Source organism: Myotis yumanensis, unplaced genomic scaffold (assembly GCF_028538775.1).
Source record: "Myotis yumanensis isolate MYYU_CA2020_CCGP unplaced genomic scaffold, mMyoYum1.0.hap1 SCAF_2, whole genome shotgun sequence".
Classification (NCBI taxonomy): Eukaryota; Metazoa; Chordata; class Mammalia; order Chiroptera; family Vespertilionidae; genus Myotis; species Myotis yumanensis.
Window position 1 is genome coordinate 207,584,928 of NW_027223753.1, and position 15,465 is coordinate 207,600,392.

The following is a 15,465-nucleotide window of genomic DNA, read 5'->3' on the forward strand; positions in this document are numbered from 1 at the left end:
GGAGGAGTAGCCCCGGTATAAAAACATTTTTTCTGGGTCTGGAAATAGTATTTAGTGTTAAGGTTACTCGGAGAATAATTAGGTGGGAGAACTGAAACACTGATGTTCTAATTGTCACAGTGGAGATTGGAAGAAGTTAGGAGAAACTGCTCTCTTCAACTTGAAAAGTGTAATAACATTCTTTTTTTTTAAATTAACATTTGAGGTTTTTGGTGAATTTACCAATTTAGTAAAATGATTTGGCCTTTAGTCACGCCTTAAACATTTGTAATAAAGTAATTTATTTATATCGTCCTCCACCCCATACTCCTCCTCCCCCCTAAAAAAGAAAGAAAAGAAACGAAAAAGAACCCACTATCTCTCAGAAAATAAGAATACTTGGCCCTTTGCTTTGTCTGCCTATTAAATAATTTAGAATGTGACATGTGATGAAAAATTCTGTTCTTAGTTTTCCAGCAGCACAAAGCTCTGATGATCTGAATTTTTGTCTTTCAGCTTACATGAAATGAAGGGGGGAGCTCCCTAGTTCAACAAACTGTTTAAGGAAGAGGACTGCTTTGTACAGGGAAATCTTCATTACCTTCCAGTAACTGGATCAGAAGATGAACCCACCTAATCCTTTCGGCGGGCAGCAGCCTAGTGCTTTTTTAACATCTTCCAGTAGTTCCATAGGAACAGCTCAGGCTAAGCAGCCCTTTCGATTTGGTCAGCCTTCTCTTTTTGGACAAAACAACACAGTATCTGGGAAAAGCTCAGGATTTTCACAGATATCTAGCTTTCCAACGTCTGGAGTAGGTCACTCTTCTTCAGCACAAACATTAGGATTCTCCCAAACCTCAAATGTTGGACTCTTTTCTGGACTTGAACACACTCCATCCTTTCTATCTGCCTCTGGGCCTTCAAGTTCATGTGTGCCTGGAAACCCAAGATTTACTTTTAAATCACCCAACCTTGGGGCTTTCCCAAGTACTTCTACTTTTGCACCAGAAACTGGAGAAGTAGCAAGCTATGGTTTGGGGAAAACAGAGTTCAGCTTTAAATCTCTGGAAAATTCAGTGTTCAGACCAATATTGGGGGCTGAATCTGAGCCAGAGAAAACTCAAAGCCAAATTACTTCTGGATTTTTCACGTTTTCCCAACCAATTAGTAGTGGACCTGGAGGACAGGCTCCATTTTCTTTTACACAGGTGACAAGTTCAGCTACTAAATCAAATTTTACCTTTTCAAAACCAGTTGATAGTAGTAATTCATCATCACCCTTTGCCCTTGCTTTGTCAAGTCAAAATGTGGAGGAAGAGAAGAAAGGCCCTAAATCACTATTTGGAAGTCTTACTAGTAGCTTCACTAGCTTCCCCACATCTTCTTCAGGATCATTGGGGGAACCCTTCCCCGTTAGCAAAACAGGTGCCAGACAAGGATGTGAAGAAACTGTTTCCCAAGTGGAGCCACTTTGCAGCTTCATGAAAGGACTGAAAAGGAAGGAGGATCAGGATCGCTCCCCAAGGAGATATGGCCACGACGCAGTGGAAGACCTGGACCCTCTCTCGAGAGGTGATCATCCTCCTGATAAGCGGCCTGTCCGCCTGAATCGGCCCCGGGGAGGTACTCTGTTTGGTCGGACTATACAGGATGTTTTCAAAAGCAATAAAGAAGTCAGTCGTCTGAGCAACAAGGAATCTAGAAAAGAAATTGGCTGTGCCGAGTCTGGGGAAAATGATCACATGGCCATACCAGGAGGGAGTCAGTCTGTTCTGGCAGCTTCCCGGCTTCCAGGTGTGAAAGAGGAAGAAACTGAAAGAGATAAAAAAGAAGGTGAGTTCTAAAAATGTACAGCATGCAGTAAACCTTGCTGTATGGCAAGTTCTTGGTAAACTTTCCTGGGTGTTAGCTTGATTTTTTTTGGTTAAGTCCCCTGTAAACATTAGGGACATTAATATACCATAGAATCTTGGAGCAGGTCTCACACACATGGAAATTTCCTTTGCCCTTACATAGTTGGTGCCTCCTGTTGGGAAACATTACATCTACTACAGTTCTGTGCCCATTTTCTGATCCCCTAGATTTTCTAAGAGGAACTCCTGGGCGTCAGAATAAAAGAAGTGAGAGCACAGACAGTCTTGGGGGCTTCTCTCCCTCTGAAGTCACAGCGATCCAGTGCAAGAACATTCCCGACCGTTACAACAACAGGACCTTTCTGGAGAAGCACTTTGGCAAAATTGCTAAAGTGCAGCGCACTTACAGCAGGCGCAACAAACACCTCGCGGTGGTGTATTTCTTTGATCATGTAAGTACTCCCAACTGAGTTTGTGTGAGTGAAAAAATAGTTTTAAAGTAATAAAGTAGGAATGAACTTTGTCACTTCAAAACCTTTTTTAAAAAGAATCAGTTATTTGCTTGCTAGAATGTAGGAAAGTACTAGAATATTTTGTTCTTACCTTGCAGAGGCTAGAATAGCACTTTTCTTCATAATTGGAGTCATTAGTGAAAAGCTTGTAGCCCCTACTGAATGCTGTGGTGAGTCCCATGAAGTCAGATTCTTCTGAAACACACTGGATTGGCTCCATAACCACACAGCACTTTTCCAAACTTGAGTTCTGTTTTGTTTTTGATTTATTTCGTCATAGTACACGATGGCTATAGATACTCAAACAATACAGAAAAAGTGAAATCCCCTTATAATCACATTCCCCAGAGATATGTTTGGTTTATACCCTAATTTTAAATACATCGTCGGGCAGAAGTAGGTTTATGGTTGTTGGTATGGAAAATAACACAATAATTAATAAATAATAATATGAGAATAAACTGTTTCACATACAACTGTAAACCCACTTACTAGTATGCCCCATCCTGTATGTATGTAAGTATACCTGTGCATAACAGCTGTAGCTCACATTATGTAGATTTATATCTTTATTATTTTTAAAAATATTCTTGTGGGGGAAAAAGTAAGTTCTACAGGAATTTACAAGGTAGAAAGCATGTTTTTATACTTTTGTTAACTAGAAGTATTGCCTGTCAATATACTATGGGAGGACCATCAAATCACCCATAATTCTCTCCTCCAGGATATTGACTGAATATTCTGGATAGTGTCTTTGCAAATATAGGGTCACATTGTTTTTGCACAAATGGGATCATACTGTAAATACTGTTGGTAATCTCTTCATGTGACAATCTTTGTATTTTCTGAAATTAATTAGCTGCGTAGATTAGAATTGGATTGTTAAATGCTACCTGGCATTCTATCCTGTTTACTTTCTTGGTCAGCATTCTACTTGTGGACAGTTTTGTGCATATATTTTTGATTAGTTTATATCCTTTGTTTAAATTTCTTAAAGTGGAAGTTTTGTTTAAATCTGTGCACAGTTTTAGGGTTTTTGCTATTTATTCCTTCCTGTTGATTTTTTTTCAAGTCAGTGGCATTAATTACATTCACAGTGTTGTGCATTCAGCACCACTATCTATTTCCAGAATTTTTGCATCATCCCAAATAGAAACTCAATAACTATTAAGTGATAACTCCCCATTGCCTCCATCCCCAGCCTCTGGTGACCTCTAATCTACTTTTTATCTCTGTGAATTTGCCTATTGTAGATATTTCAAATAAGTGGAACCATACAGTTTGTCCTTTTCTGTCTGTCTTTTTTCATCATGTTTTCAAGATTCATTCATATGGTTGCATTTCATTTCTTTTTATGGCTGAATAATATTTCATTTTATGGATAGACCACATTTTGTTTATTTATCTGTTAATGGACACAGATTGATTCTACCTTCTGGCTATCTTACTAATAAAAGGCTAGGTGGTCCTCACACCTTGATGCCCTCAAGAGGTCACAAGATGGCTGCACGTGCTGCGGGGGCGGTGCCTAGCAGCTGCTCCACTCAGCTTCCGCCAGGGTTCCCACAGCCCTGTGGGGGTGCTGCAGGGGCGGGGCCCAGTGAGGGCTGGTCGGGGTTCCTGTGCCCGTTGCCCGCTGCGGAGGCGGGACCCCCAGCTCCGGCGTACCTCTTTGGGGCAATCTGTCGAGGAGCCCCGGATGGGTGGGCGGGGCCTACCTCTTTGGGGCGATCGATCGCGGATCTCGGTGCTCCCGCACTGTGAGGGCACAGAGCCAGGCTAGGGGACCCCCCTAACCCCAGAGTGCATGAATTTTGCGCACCGGGCCTCTAGTTTTAACTAATGTTGCCATGAACGTGGTGTGCAAATCTCTCCTGAGACCCTGCTTTCAGTTCTGTTGGGTATATACTTAGGGGTGGAATTGCTGGGTCTTATGGTATATACTTAGGGGTAGGATTGCTGGGTCATTATTTTAAACTAGAGACCCAGTGCACGAGATTCATGCACTGCGGGGTGGGGTCCCTCAGCCCAGCCAGTGGCCTCTTGCAGTCCAGGAGCCCTTGGGGGATGTCCGACTGACTGAGGGAGCAGGCCTGGGCTGGTAGTCGTACATCCTTAGGGCTGCGCGGAGGCGGGAGAGGCTCCTGCCACTGCTGCTGTGCTCACCACCCGTGAGTCTGGCTTCTGGCTGAGTGGCGCTCCCCCTGTGGGAGCGCACTGACCACCAGGGGGCAGCTCCTGCATTGAACATCTGCCCTCTGGTGGTCAGTGTGCATCATAGCGACTGGTCGTTCTGCCATTCGTTCGATTTGCATATTAGTCTTTATTATATAGGAAGTTATTTTTTGCCTATTGCAGTGTGCTTATTTTTTCAGCTGAATCCTAAAAAATATACAATAAGTAACATAACATGATATATAAAAACTTTGTTATTGTAAGCAATTCATTGGTAACACAAAGCTGAGGTCCTTGATCACCCCCAACTTTCCTGTTACCCAGGATCCAGTACAGTTACTAGAGTGGTGTGTATTTTTTCTGGACATTTTCATAGGTATATTTGTAGGTATACTAACATGTACTTGGTTTATGTGTTTTGTGATACATTCTATCCCGTGTGCATCATTCTGCAGCTTCCCTTTGTGTGTGCGTGTGACTTAGCTGTGCCTTTCCATGTTATGTATGTTATCAGATAGTGAGAATCATTTTACCAAGTGCCAGTGAGGCCATGGTTATGGGTTCTAAAGTCATTAATTAAAAAAAAAAAAAAAGAGAGAGCAAATATCAGATGTGAGACAAGTAAAGGACTGCAGTTCCCAAGGCTGGAGGCCGATAGTGTGGTCAGCCACGTAGTGGGTGGAGGTTTTGCTCTGTTGCACGAACTTTTGTTGACTATGTTTGAGATTGAATTTCATTTCCTGTGGACTCCTGATGCCTCACACTTTGAGTTGTGGACTGTTTTCCAGGCTTCTGCAGCCCTGGCCAGGAAGAAGGGGAAAAAAGGTTTGCCTGAAGAAACGTCTATCTTTTGGCACAAGAAGAAAATGAGTGAGTGTTCAGATATTCTTTGGAGTCTCTAATGCTTTGTTTGCAAGACCCTTTAAGCTTTGACTGGGAGCCCTTCCCCAAGGCCAAAAGGGGGGTGGCTCCACGTGGATCCTTTTGTCCCAGTGTTTCCTTGGACTCCTTTGTAACCTCATGTAACAATTATAAGAATTTTACTTTCTCAAAAAAAAAAGTAAAAATCCAGTATCAAGTGACATGTAATATCATATACACTCCGTTCTGACTCTTGCATCCTCAGGTCCCAACAAGAAACCTTTTTCCCTCAAGGAGAAGAAACCAGGTGAGGGTGAGGCTGGCCAGGGCACCGAGGACACATCCTTTCAGCACTCCCCCCTCGGCAAGCCCATGGGGAGGACTACAGTCGGCAGCCTCACGAATAAAAGGTGCGGCTGGTCGTTCCTATGACTTTAGTTGACGTGGCACGTGGGTCTTTTGTCAGTAAACAGGAGGGACTTCACAGCAGTCCTGCCAAAGCCTGAAAGGGAAGTGGGGTAATATACTAACACCTGAGTAGGCTAAGGGAAGGCGGAGGAGAGGAGAACAGTGGAGAGGAGTGGGAGTGGGAAAGGACATAAGAGGGTTGACAAAGAGCCACTTGCTAGTTCCCTGAAGAGGCCCTGGGGCTCCTCAATCATCTGACTGGGTCCCATGTATTATACAGTTGCTGTCAGTAGTTCTACCTGACGTGTAAATGAATAAGCAGTCACTTTTTCCCTTAAAACTTCTAACTAGCTGTCATAACCATGTATTCCTAATAGCCATAGGGCAGTTTCCAACAGGGCTTTTTGTAGGTTCAGCTTATCACGTGAGGCTGCATAATAACTGGGTAGCCACAGTGTGTTCCAATGGGGTGCTGTCTCCTTCCAAATGCTCCCTTCCCTCCCCCCTCTTCTTGGAGCTCCCACCTTCCCTTTCACAGCAGGACTGCTTCCACAGGTCTGTCATCCTTCACCTATTTCAGCCAATGTATTTTCCTCACTTTCAATTTCGCAATTAGCAGTTTAGTTGCTGATTTGCTTTTGATTTTGCTTTTCTCACTCAACCCCTTAAAAAAATTTTTTTAAAAATTGATTTCAGAGAGGAAGGGAGAGGGAGAGAGATATAGAAACATCAGTGATGAGAGAGAATCATTGATTGGCTTCCTCTTGCACACCCCACACTGGGGATCAAGCTGGCAACCTGGGCATGTGCCCTGACCAGGAATTGAACCGTGACCTCCTGCTTCATAGGTCGATGCTCTGTCACTGACCATGCTGGCCCGGTACTCCACCCTTCTTGTATCTTCTTTGACATTGGAGCTCACAGAATTCTGAGAGTCTGCTGGAAAATGGGGAAGCTGAGAGGGGATACCCAGTTTTTTATAGTACATTCTTCTTTTTTTTTTTTTTAATTTATTTTATTGATTTTTTACAGAGAGGAAGGGAGAGAGATAGAGAGTTAGAAACATCGATGAGAGAGAAACATCAATCAGCTGCCTCCTGCACATCTCCTACTGGGGATGTGCCCACAACCCAGGTACATGCCCTTGACCGGAATCGAACCTGGGACCTTTTAGTCCGCAGGCCGATGCTCTATCCACTGAGCCAAACCGGTTTCGGCTATAGTACATTCTTCTACTGAAGTGAAGTTATGTATGAAAACATGTGGACATGATATTTCTTCATGGTGGTAAAGTGTTTTTTTTCAGGCTGAATTTCATTTTGAGAGAGAAGTCTATAAATATTCATTTCAGCTGTTTAAATGGGCTCATCTCATTTTAAAAGAAGTATGAAATGTTAAAAAATTTTAAATCACAGATAATATGAGTAACATCATTTTGCTCATTACCAGCATTATCAAAGCTTGTCTCACTTCAAAGTTTATAGTTTACTAGCTTTAGAGGAGCAGAAAATCTTGAAAGATAAGGGAAGTGTTTGGAAGTGGACATTTGCAGATGCCAGATGGACACAAGGCTCTGATATGTTGCTTTCTCTGTAGCTCTCCAGTGAAGAAGTCAGGCCTTCTGAAGGCCCACCTGTTTGAAGGAGACTCTTTTGACTCGGGCTCTGAGAGTTCTGAGAGTCCTGGGCTGTGTGTGTCCTCCCTCAGTGCGCTGATAGGCACTGTGGCCGAAACGTCTGAGGAAAAGTACCGCCTGCTTGACCAGAGGGACAGAATCATGAGGCAAGGTATGGTGACTGCCTCTGTGCAGAGGTCCAGAGACCCTTGTAGGTCATGGAAATTCATCAAGATTTATTGTGAAGTGAGAACGGCAAGGTGCAGGAAGTCTGTAGTGTGCTACTATTTGTGTACAATTAAGGGGGAAACTGTGTGTATGTCCCCATATGTAAGCATACTTGCTTTATGTGTGCATAAAATAGTCATGGAAGATGGGAAGGGTCTGCTCACACTGATTGTCACGAGAGAGGGTGCAAGGTGTGAGGGTGTGTTCTATTTTGGATGTTGTTATACCTTTGGGTTATTGAACCATGTGAATGTATTACCTATTCCAAAAGTAAGTATTCTATTAACATTAAAACGATGTGCAGTGAAAAAAAGAAAAGAAAAATCATATGTGCTTTTTGCAAAGTTTTAATTAAATTTTAACTGTAGGATTTTTCTCTTTTTAAAAGCTGTGAATCAGTGGAATAATCCCAGTGCCTCCTTAACACTGTAATAAAAGCTGCCATCATAAATTATGTCACTGACATGGTGATTTTTATATTCCAAATAAAATTATTACTAGACATTAGAATTTTCCAAAATAAAAATAAGATGTATATATTTCAAATTATGAAGTTGTTCATTCCATTTCATTTAAAAGATACTTTTTTTAATTGTTAAAAGTATTACAGATGTTCCCTTTTTTCCCCCATTGACCCCCATCCACCTCACACCACTCCTCCCAGGCTAAAGGATACTTTTGCAATTATTTTAATTCTGTGGCTAATAATAGAGATTTATGCAGGTCAGGACCAGGTAACTTTCATTATGTGATTCTTGTTACATTAGAAATATGAAATACTTAAAATAATGATATATGTACATTTAACAAATTGATTCTTTTAACAAACATACTGCAGCCATGAGTATTTATTATTGAGGTCATTATAGGAAATGCATTGTGGGCCCCTCTGCCTGTGGTGTGCAGTGAAGAGATCCGTCTGGAGAGGCAAGAAGGCCTTGGGGTCTTTGCAGGCCTTGATGCCCTGCACACCCCCCTCCCCCCTGCGTATAGGCCAGTGATGGCGAACCTATGACAACTCATTTTTTGGGTTGATTTTTCTTTGTTAAATGGCATTTAAATATATAAAATAAATATCAAAAATATAAGTCTTTGTTTTACTATGTTTTACTATGGTTGCAAATATCAAAAAATTTCTATATGTGACACGGCACCAGAGTTAAGTTAGGGTTTTTCAAAATGCTGACACGCCGAGCTCAAAAGGTTTGCCATCACTGGTGTAGGCCATGCTTTTCTTTCCCAGAGTCCCACTGTTTAAAAAGTTTTTCTTTTTTTGTGTGATTTGTGTGATGTTTGTTCTTATTTTATCACTAGAGGCCCGATGCACGAAATTCATGCAAGGGGCTCGGCCCTCGCAGCCCCAGCTTTGTCCGGTCTAATTAGCATATTACACTTTTATTATTATAGTTTACGAAAACACACTTCGCTGAATTCTCCATACTGTGTGGTATGTTCTTACTATTTGCTTGATGTCATTTAGCTCGGGTGAAAAGAACCGATCTGGACAAAGCAAGGACGTTTGTTGGGACGTGCCCTGACATGTGTCCCGAGAAGGAGCGGTACATGCGGGAGACCCGGAGCCAGCTGAGTGTATTTGAAGTGATCCCAGGAACTGACCAGGTAGAACCCCACGCCCCGCATTGTGTACAATTGTTTGTATTGTGAGTTGCGTACTAAGCAATCTTGTACAGGACCATACAGGTCCCTAAGGTATAGACACAAATATAAATGCAGAATTATTTCATAGATGAAAAAACTTTTTCTTTTCACAGTTTTATTCCTATGTTTATGTTTTGCACATTTGAGATTATGTTCTGGATACAATTTTGTATGATTTTTTTTTCAGTTAAAATTATATCATGAGCATTTTTTTGTTATAATGAACTCTTTATAAGCATTTTTAAATGACGGCATATTATTTAATTATGTAGTTCTGTCCACGCTCCCCATTTTGCAACCATTAGATAGGCTGTTTCTAATTTTTCAATTATGTTAATTCATTTGCGCATGCTATGTATAATGCCTCGGAGGTGATTAGATGATTTCCTTCAGATAGTTAACTCTGTCAGAGGGTATGACCTTTCTTCAGCTTCCTGAACATGTGCCTGTTCATGTCCCTAAATTGTTTCCCAGAAATCACCATGTTAGGCCCTTTTATTCTTTTGTTCGTTTTGGGCTTTTCCTCCTCTTCCGGCTGGTGGTTTTATAGCTGCCTTTACCCAGCGCAGGGCCCTCAGTCAGGCAGCAGTTGTCACAGCAGAGGCCCTGGGCTCCTGCTCACCAGGCCCTTGCTTCTGCTATGCCCCCCAGTCCTCACTGTTGTCTCCATTTCATTCCTGGTCTGTGTAGACGTAGTCTGGTGTTTGAGCATGGCTAAGACCTTTGAAAATGCCTTCAAGTCCTTTACCTGTCACACTGCTGTGCTTGGGGCCAAGCAGGTGTGTCTTCACTTACATTCCTCTGCTTTTTTTTTTTAAGTTCTTTTTTTTACTGTTTATAGTATTACATATGTCTCCTTTTTCCCCCATCGACCCCTCCCTGGCCACTGCCACCCTCCAGGACGAGCCCCCACCATCCCAGTGTCCGTGTCCATTGGTTATGCCAGTGGTTGGCAAACTGCGGCTCGGCAAACCGCGGGTCGCGAGCCACCTGCGGCTCTTTGGCCCCTTGAGTGTGGCTCTTCCACAAAATACCGACTTCTGTGCATGGTCCACGAAGTTTCAATCACACTGTACGTGCGCGCCCCCATGTGGTATTTTGTGGAAGAGCCACACTCAAGGGGCCAAAGAGCCACATGTGGCTTGAGAGCCGCGGTTTGCCGAACACGGGGTTATGCTAATACACATGCATACAAGTCCTTTGGTTGATCTCTTACATCCCTGCCCCCCACTCCTGCCTTCCCCTACCTTTCCTTTGAGGTTTGACAGTTCATTCAGTGCTTCTCTGTTTCTGGATCCATTTTTGTTCATCAGTCTATGTTGTTCATCGTATTCTACAAATGAGTGAGATCATGTGGTATTTATCTTTTCTCTGACTGGCTTATTTCACTTAGCATAATGCTCTCCAGTTCCATCCATGCTGTTGTAAGTGGTAAGAGTTCCTTCTTTTTGACTGCAGCATAGTATTCCATTGTGTAGATGTACCACAGTTTTTTAATCCACTCATCTGCTGATGGGCACTTAGGCTGTTTCCAAATCTTAGCTATTATAAATTGTGCTGCTATGAACATAGGGCTGCATATGTCCTTTCTGATTGGTGTTTCTGATTTCTTGGGCTATATTCCTAGAAGTGGGATCACTGGGTCAAATGGGAGTTCCATTTTTAACTTTTTGAGGAAACTTTATACTGTTTTCCACAGAGGCTGCATCAGTCTGCATTCCCACCAGCAGTGCACGAGGGTTCCTTTTTCTCCACATATCACCAGCACTTGTCATTTGTGGTTTGTTGATGATAGCCATTCTGACAGGTGTGAGATGGTACCTCATTGTCATTTTGATTTGCATCTCTCGGATGATTAGTGACTTTGAGCATGTTTTCATGTGTCTCTTCATCTTCTGTATGTCCTCTTTTGAAAAGTGTCTACGTATTTAGGTCCTTTGCCGATTTTTTGTATTCCTCTGCTTCTTGATGTGATAGCCACTGATATTCAAAATATGTCTCTCAATTTATTTTGTCTTTGAATTTGGTTGTTACCTTTAAACAGAATTTTACACATAGAAATTGTATTCTGTAGTATTGATCCTGTGTGAGTGTGTATGCGATCTCATCCCCTTACTTTAAGGCACAGCTGCTGAGAGGTTGGCTCAGCACCTGCCACCCAGTTGCTTGTCCCCACTCTGCCTTCAGGTGGACCACGCGGCAGCTGTCAAGGAGTACAGTCGCTCCTCAGCCGACCAGGAGGAGCCCCTGTCACATGAGCTGCGGCCCTCAGCAGTGCTCAGCAGGACCATGGATTACCTGGTGACCCAGATTATGGACCAGAAGGAGGGCAGCCTGCGGGACTGGTATGACTTCCTGTGGAACCGCACACGGGGCATACGGAAGGTATCCGCCTCTTCTCATTAAGAAACTAGAAAAAGTATGCGAATTCCTAAGTGAAAGTGAGAGTTTTGTCATTTTACTATTTTATCTGTAACACCAAGTATACTATTATTTAAAATCATTACAAATTCTTATTAAAGTGCTCTTTATGTTTCAAATTGAAATATGAGAAATTCAGCTAATAAACATGATTTTTTTAGTAGTTGATTCTCTGCATGGGAATATGTGCATGGGATCTGTGTCTACGAAACGCATAAGCATATAAGGTGTGTGTGCGTTCATGTGTAATATTCCCCTCTTGTGGCCAGGACATCACGCAGCAGCACCTGTGTGATCCCATGACGGTGTCCCTGATTGAGAAGTGTGCCCGGCTTCATATCCACTGTGCTCACTTCATGTGCGAGGAGCCCATGTCCTCCTTTGATGCCAAGATCAACAATGAGAACATGACCAAGTGCCTTCAGAGTCTGAAGGAGATGTACCAAGACCTGAGGAACAAGGGTGTGTTCTGTGTCAGCGAAGCTGAGTTCCAGGGCTACAATGTGCTGCTCAATCTCAACAAGGGGGACATCCTAAGGTGACTTTTCAATTCCGGAGCTGGCCTACGCTGTCTGGAAATGGAAAGCAGGGTGTAAACAGGGAAAGAGCTGTCGGGATTAGCAGTAGCTGTTAGTGCTGCCTTGTCTCTGGTCCGTAATGCTGGGATGACAGTGAGAAACCTGGGCTGGGCTCAGTCCCTTGACCTGAGCCACTGGGAGCAGGATGGATGTACGCTAACACCAGCACATCTAAAGTTGCTCCAAATCCTTCCTGAGAATAATTTTTCCTTGTCAACAAGAGGAAATGAGGAAGGAATGGGCCCAATGAGTAGAATAGGTGAGTGAACCAGGACAGCAATGCCCAGGGTGCCTTTTCAGAGCTGTTAGCGATTTGCCTTTATGACCCTCTTAGTATGGTTGAAATCTAGTTTTTATCAGATCTTTTTTTATGGAATATTTTGTCAAATTAATCTTAAAATTTTCTAATCTCTTTTATCTCTTTTAATTAACAGAGAAGTACAACAGTTCCATCCGGCTGTTAGAAACTCCTCTGAGGTGAAATTTGCTGTTCAGGCTTTTGCTGCATTGAACAGTAATAATTTTGTGAGATTTTTCAAACTGGTCCAGTCAGCTTCTTATTTGAATGCTTGTCTTTTACATTGCTACTTTAATCAGGTGAGTAATGTTACTGTACTTGCAGAATTAGAAGAAAGCAGGTTGTTATTTATGATAAATAAATATATATTTGTTGTTGTTAATCATCACCTTAGGGTATTTTTTTCCATTGATTTTTTTAGACAGAGTAGAAGGGAGGCAAGGAGAAGGGGGGAGAGAGAGAGAGGAGAGAGACACGACATCGATTGAGAGAGACACATCAATTGGTTGCCTCCAACACGAACCCCAAACAGGGCTGAGGATGGAATGTGCAACCCATATACCTGCCCTTGACTGGGAATTGAACCCACAACCCTTCAGTGCGCAGGCCAACGCTCTAATCACTGAACATACTGGCCAGGGCATTACATGATATGACATTTAAGTGCTTTATTCCATGAAGGTTTCAGACAGGTCTGGGGCTAACTCTTGTGCAGCCCTCATGGCAGCCCCCCAGGGTCACTGGTGTAACCCCATTCTACAGGGGTTACCATCGTTTATCACTGAAGGCAATGAAAAACACTGTACTTACAGTTTATTTATTTTTGTGTGTGTGTACTTACAGTTTAGATAAGAAAAATCTCTTTAGAACCATGTAACTAAAGTTTAGAACTTTATCTTCCCTGGGAAGCAAATAACTGCATGCATAAAGTCTCTAACGTAGAAATTCTCAGTGATATGACATTTTTAGAGAGCCTGATGATGCTAACTGCATTTCAATAAATATGTCAGGTGCCTACTCTTTGTCGATGCTGTGCTGAGCTCTGGGGTTACAAAGGCGGGCACCTGGGGCTTTGCCAAAAGTGTGAGCTCCTGGTCTCGGAATCTCCAGTCAGGTTTTCAGCCCCAGCCCCAGGGCACTTGGGGATGATGACAGAGCAGCCCACGCCTGCCTCCGCTGTACACTGTGCTGCTCCCCCCTGCATGGGGTGGAGGATGCCACCAGCAGAGTCCTTGCTGAGAGCCCTTGGGCTCCACTGGGTGTGAAGGAAGCTGCCTGGGAGACCTCAGGGACCTGCTGGCTGGTTCTTGTGACTCCAGGTCATTTTTCTTCTTGGTCACACAAAATGCCCTGTAAACAGTGACTAAACCACATTCCAGGCAAAGAATCTTCTGCAGGAATGCTCATTGTCAGATCTGACGGTTGCCAATAGGACTGAAATTCTGGAACAAATGAAAAGATTTCTAACACTGTGCCACTTGGGGAACTCCATGCAGTTGATAAATAAGACTAATAATTAGTATTTTAAAGTGATTATGTAATATTATTAGAATGTCCACCATTGGTGCCCATTTTAATAACTTTAAGCCCACACTGTCCCTTGTCCTTGGGACCGCCTCCCCAGCTTCCTCCGTGCTTGGCTCCTGTTGTAGTGGTTCCCCCCTTCCCCCCTTTCAGGCCCCGCACCTTCCTGCCTCAGGTTTTCTGCGCTTGCTGTTCTCACTGCTCTTCCTTCTCACAGCCACACAAGGTCACATCCTCCAGTTTTTGGCTTGGCTGCCACAGTCTTGGCTGGGCCCACCCTTGTCAGTGCTCCAGGTTCTCTGCCTTTCTCACACTGTCGCCATTAAATATATTGTGTACTTTAAAAAATATGTATATACACATATTTTTTTGAAAATATATTTTTATTGATTTCAGAGAGGAAGGGAGAGGGAGAGAGAGAGATAGAAACATCAATGATAGGGAACTGCTGCCTCCTGTATGCCCGCTGCTGGGAACCGAGCTTGGAATCCCGGCCTGTGCCCGGCACAGGCCGACGCTCTATACACTGAGCCAAACTGGCTAGGGCTGTACTTCGCATTTTATATGTGCATTTTATTCAGTGTTGGCTTCCTTAACACATCAGCTATGTGGGGATAGGGATTTTGTTTTGTTCACTGTTGTAATCTCAGCACTGACAATGCCAGGCATGAAGTAAACACTTGGTAAATACTGGTGTAGTTAGTTCCAGAATACTGGAAGAAGCCACCCAGATTCCTATCACCCAACCCAAGTTTTATATTTTCATGTTTGTCCTTTGTCTTCTTTTTTAAAAGCACTTGTAATAATGCTATGAAACAATTTTGCCTTTGACTCTTTTACTTAATTTCATGTCATGCATTTTTAATGGCATTCCATTATCTTTGTGATAATTTTTAGCATCTACACAGCTTTTTGTTGAATGGATGCTGCACAGTTTACTTTCCATGCCCTGCTGTGGGATGGTTTGTTTTCTAGTTTCTTACAAATAAGGCCTCGAGGCTGATCTTTTCTATAAGAGGCCCAGTGCACGAAATTCTTGCACGGGTAGGGTCCCTAGGCCTGGCTGGCAATCAGAGCCGATTTGTGGCGCAACTAGCAGAGCGATCGGGGGGCCCCCCGCTGGCACCTGCCTTGGCCGGCCTGGTGCTGCCCGCTTGCCGGCCCCACCCCCCGCTACTGGTGCTGGTCGCCTCTCTCTGCAGGGCGACCGGCCAGGTGATCGGGGCGGGGGTGAGGGGGCCGCTGGCACCACCTTGGCCAGTGGGGGCCCCCCGATAGGCCCCTACATTGAGCATCTGCCCCTTGGTGGTCAGTGTGCATCATAGCGACCGGTTGTTCTGCCGGTCGTTCTGCA

The 15,465-nt window shown here is 43.5% G+C and overlaps 1 protein-coding gene across 2 annotated transcripts in view; it reads left to right on the forward strand.

Annotated features, from left to right (window-relative positions):
• Window positions 1-15,465, forward strand: part of MCM3AP (minichromosome maintenance complex component 3 associated protein) — a 42,234-nt gene that overhangs the window by 2,650 nt on the left and 24,119 nt on the right. For both annotated transcript variants that reach the window (XM_070407029.1, XM_070407028.1), the window contains exons 2-10: window positions 496-1,812; window positions 2,061-2,284; window positions 5,308-5,389; window positions 5,646-5,790; window positions 7,385-7,575; window positions 9,112-9,251; window positions 11,478-11,675; window positions 11,981-12,249; window positions 12,724-12,886. In XM_070407029.1, the coding sequence (XP_070263130.1) occupies window positions 603-1,812; window positions 2,061-2,284; window positions 5,308-5,389; window positions 5,646-5,790; window positions 7,385-7,575; window positions 9,112-9,251; window positions 11,478-11,675; window positions 11,981-12,249; window positions 12,724-12,886 (2,622 nt within the window). In that variant the 5' untranslated portion in view covers window positions 496-602. The remainder of the gene's footprint in view (window positions 1-495; window positions 1,813-2,060; window positions 2,285-5,307; window positions 5,390-5,645; window positions 5,791-7,384; window positions 7,576-9,111; window positions 9,252-11,477; window positions 11,676-11,980; window positions 12,250-12,723; window positions 12,887-15,465) is intronic.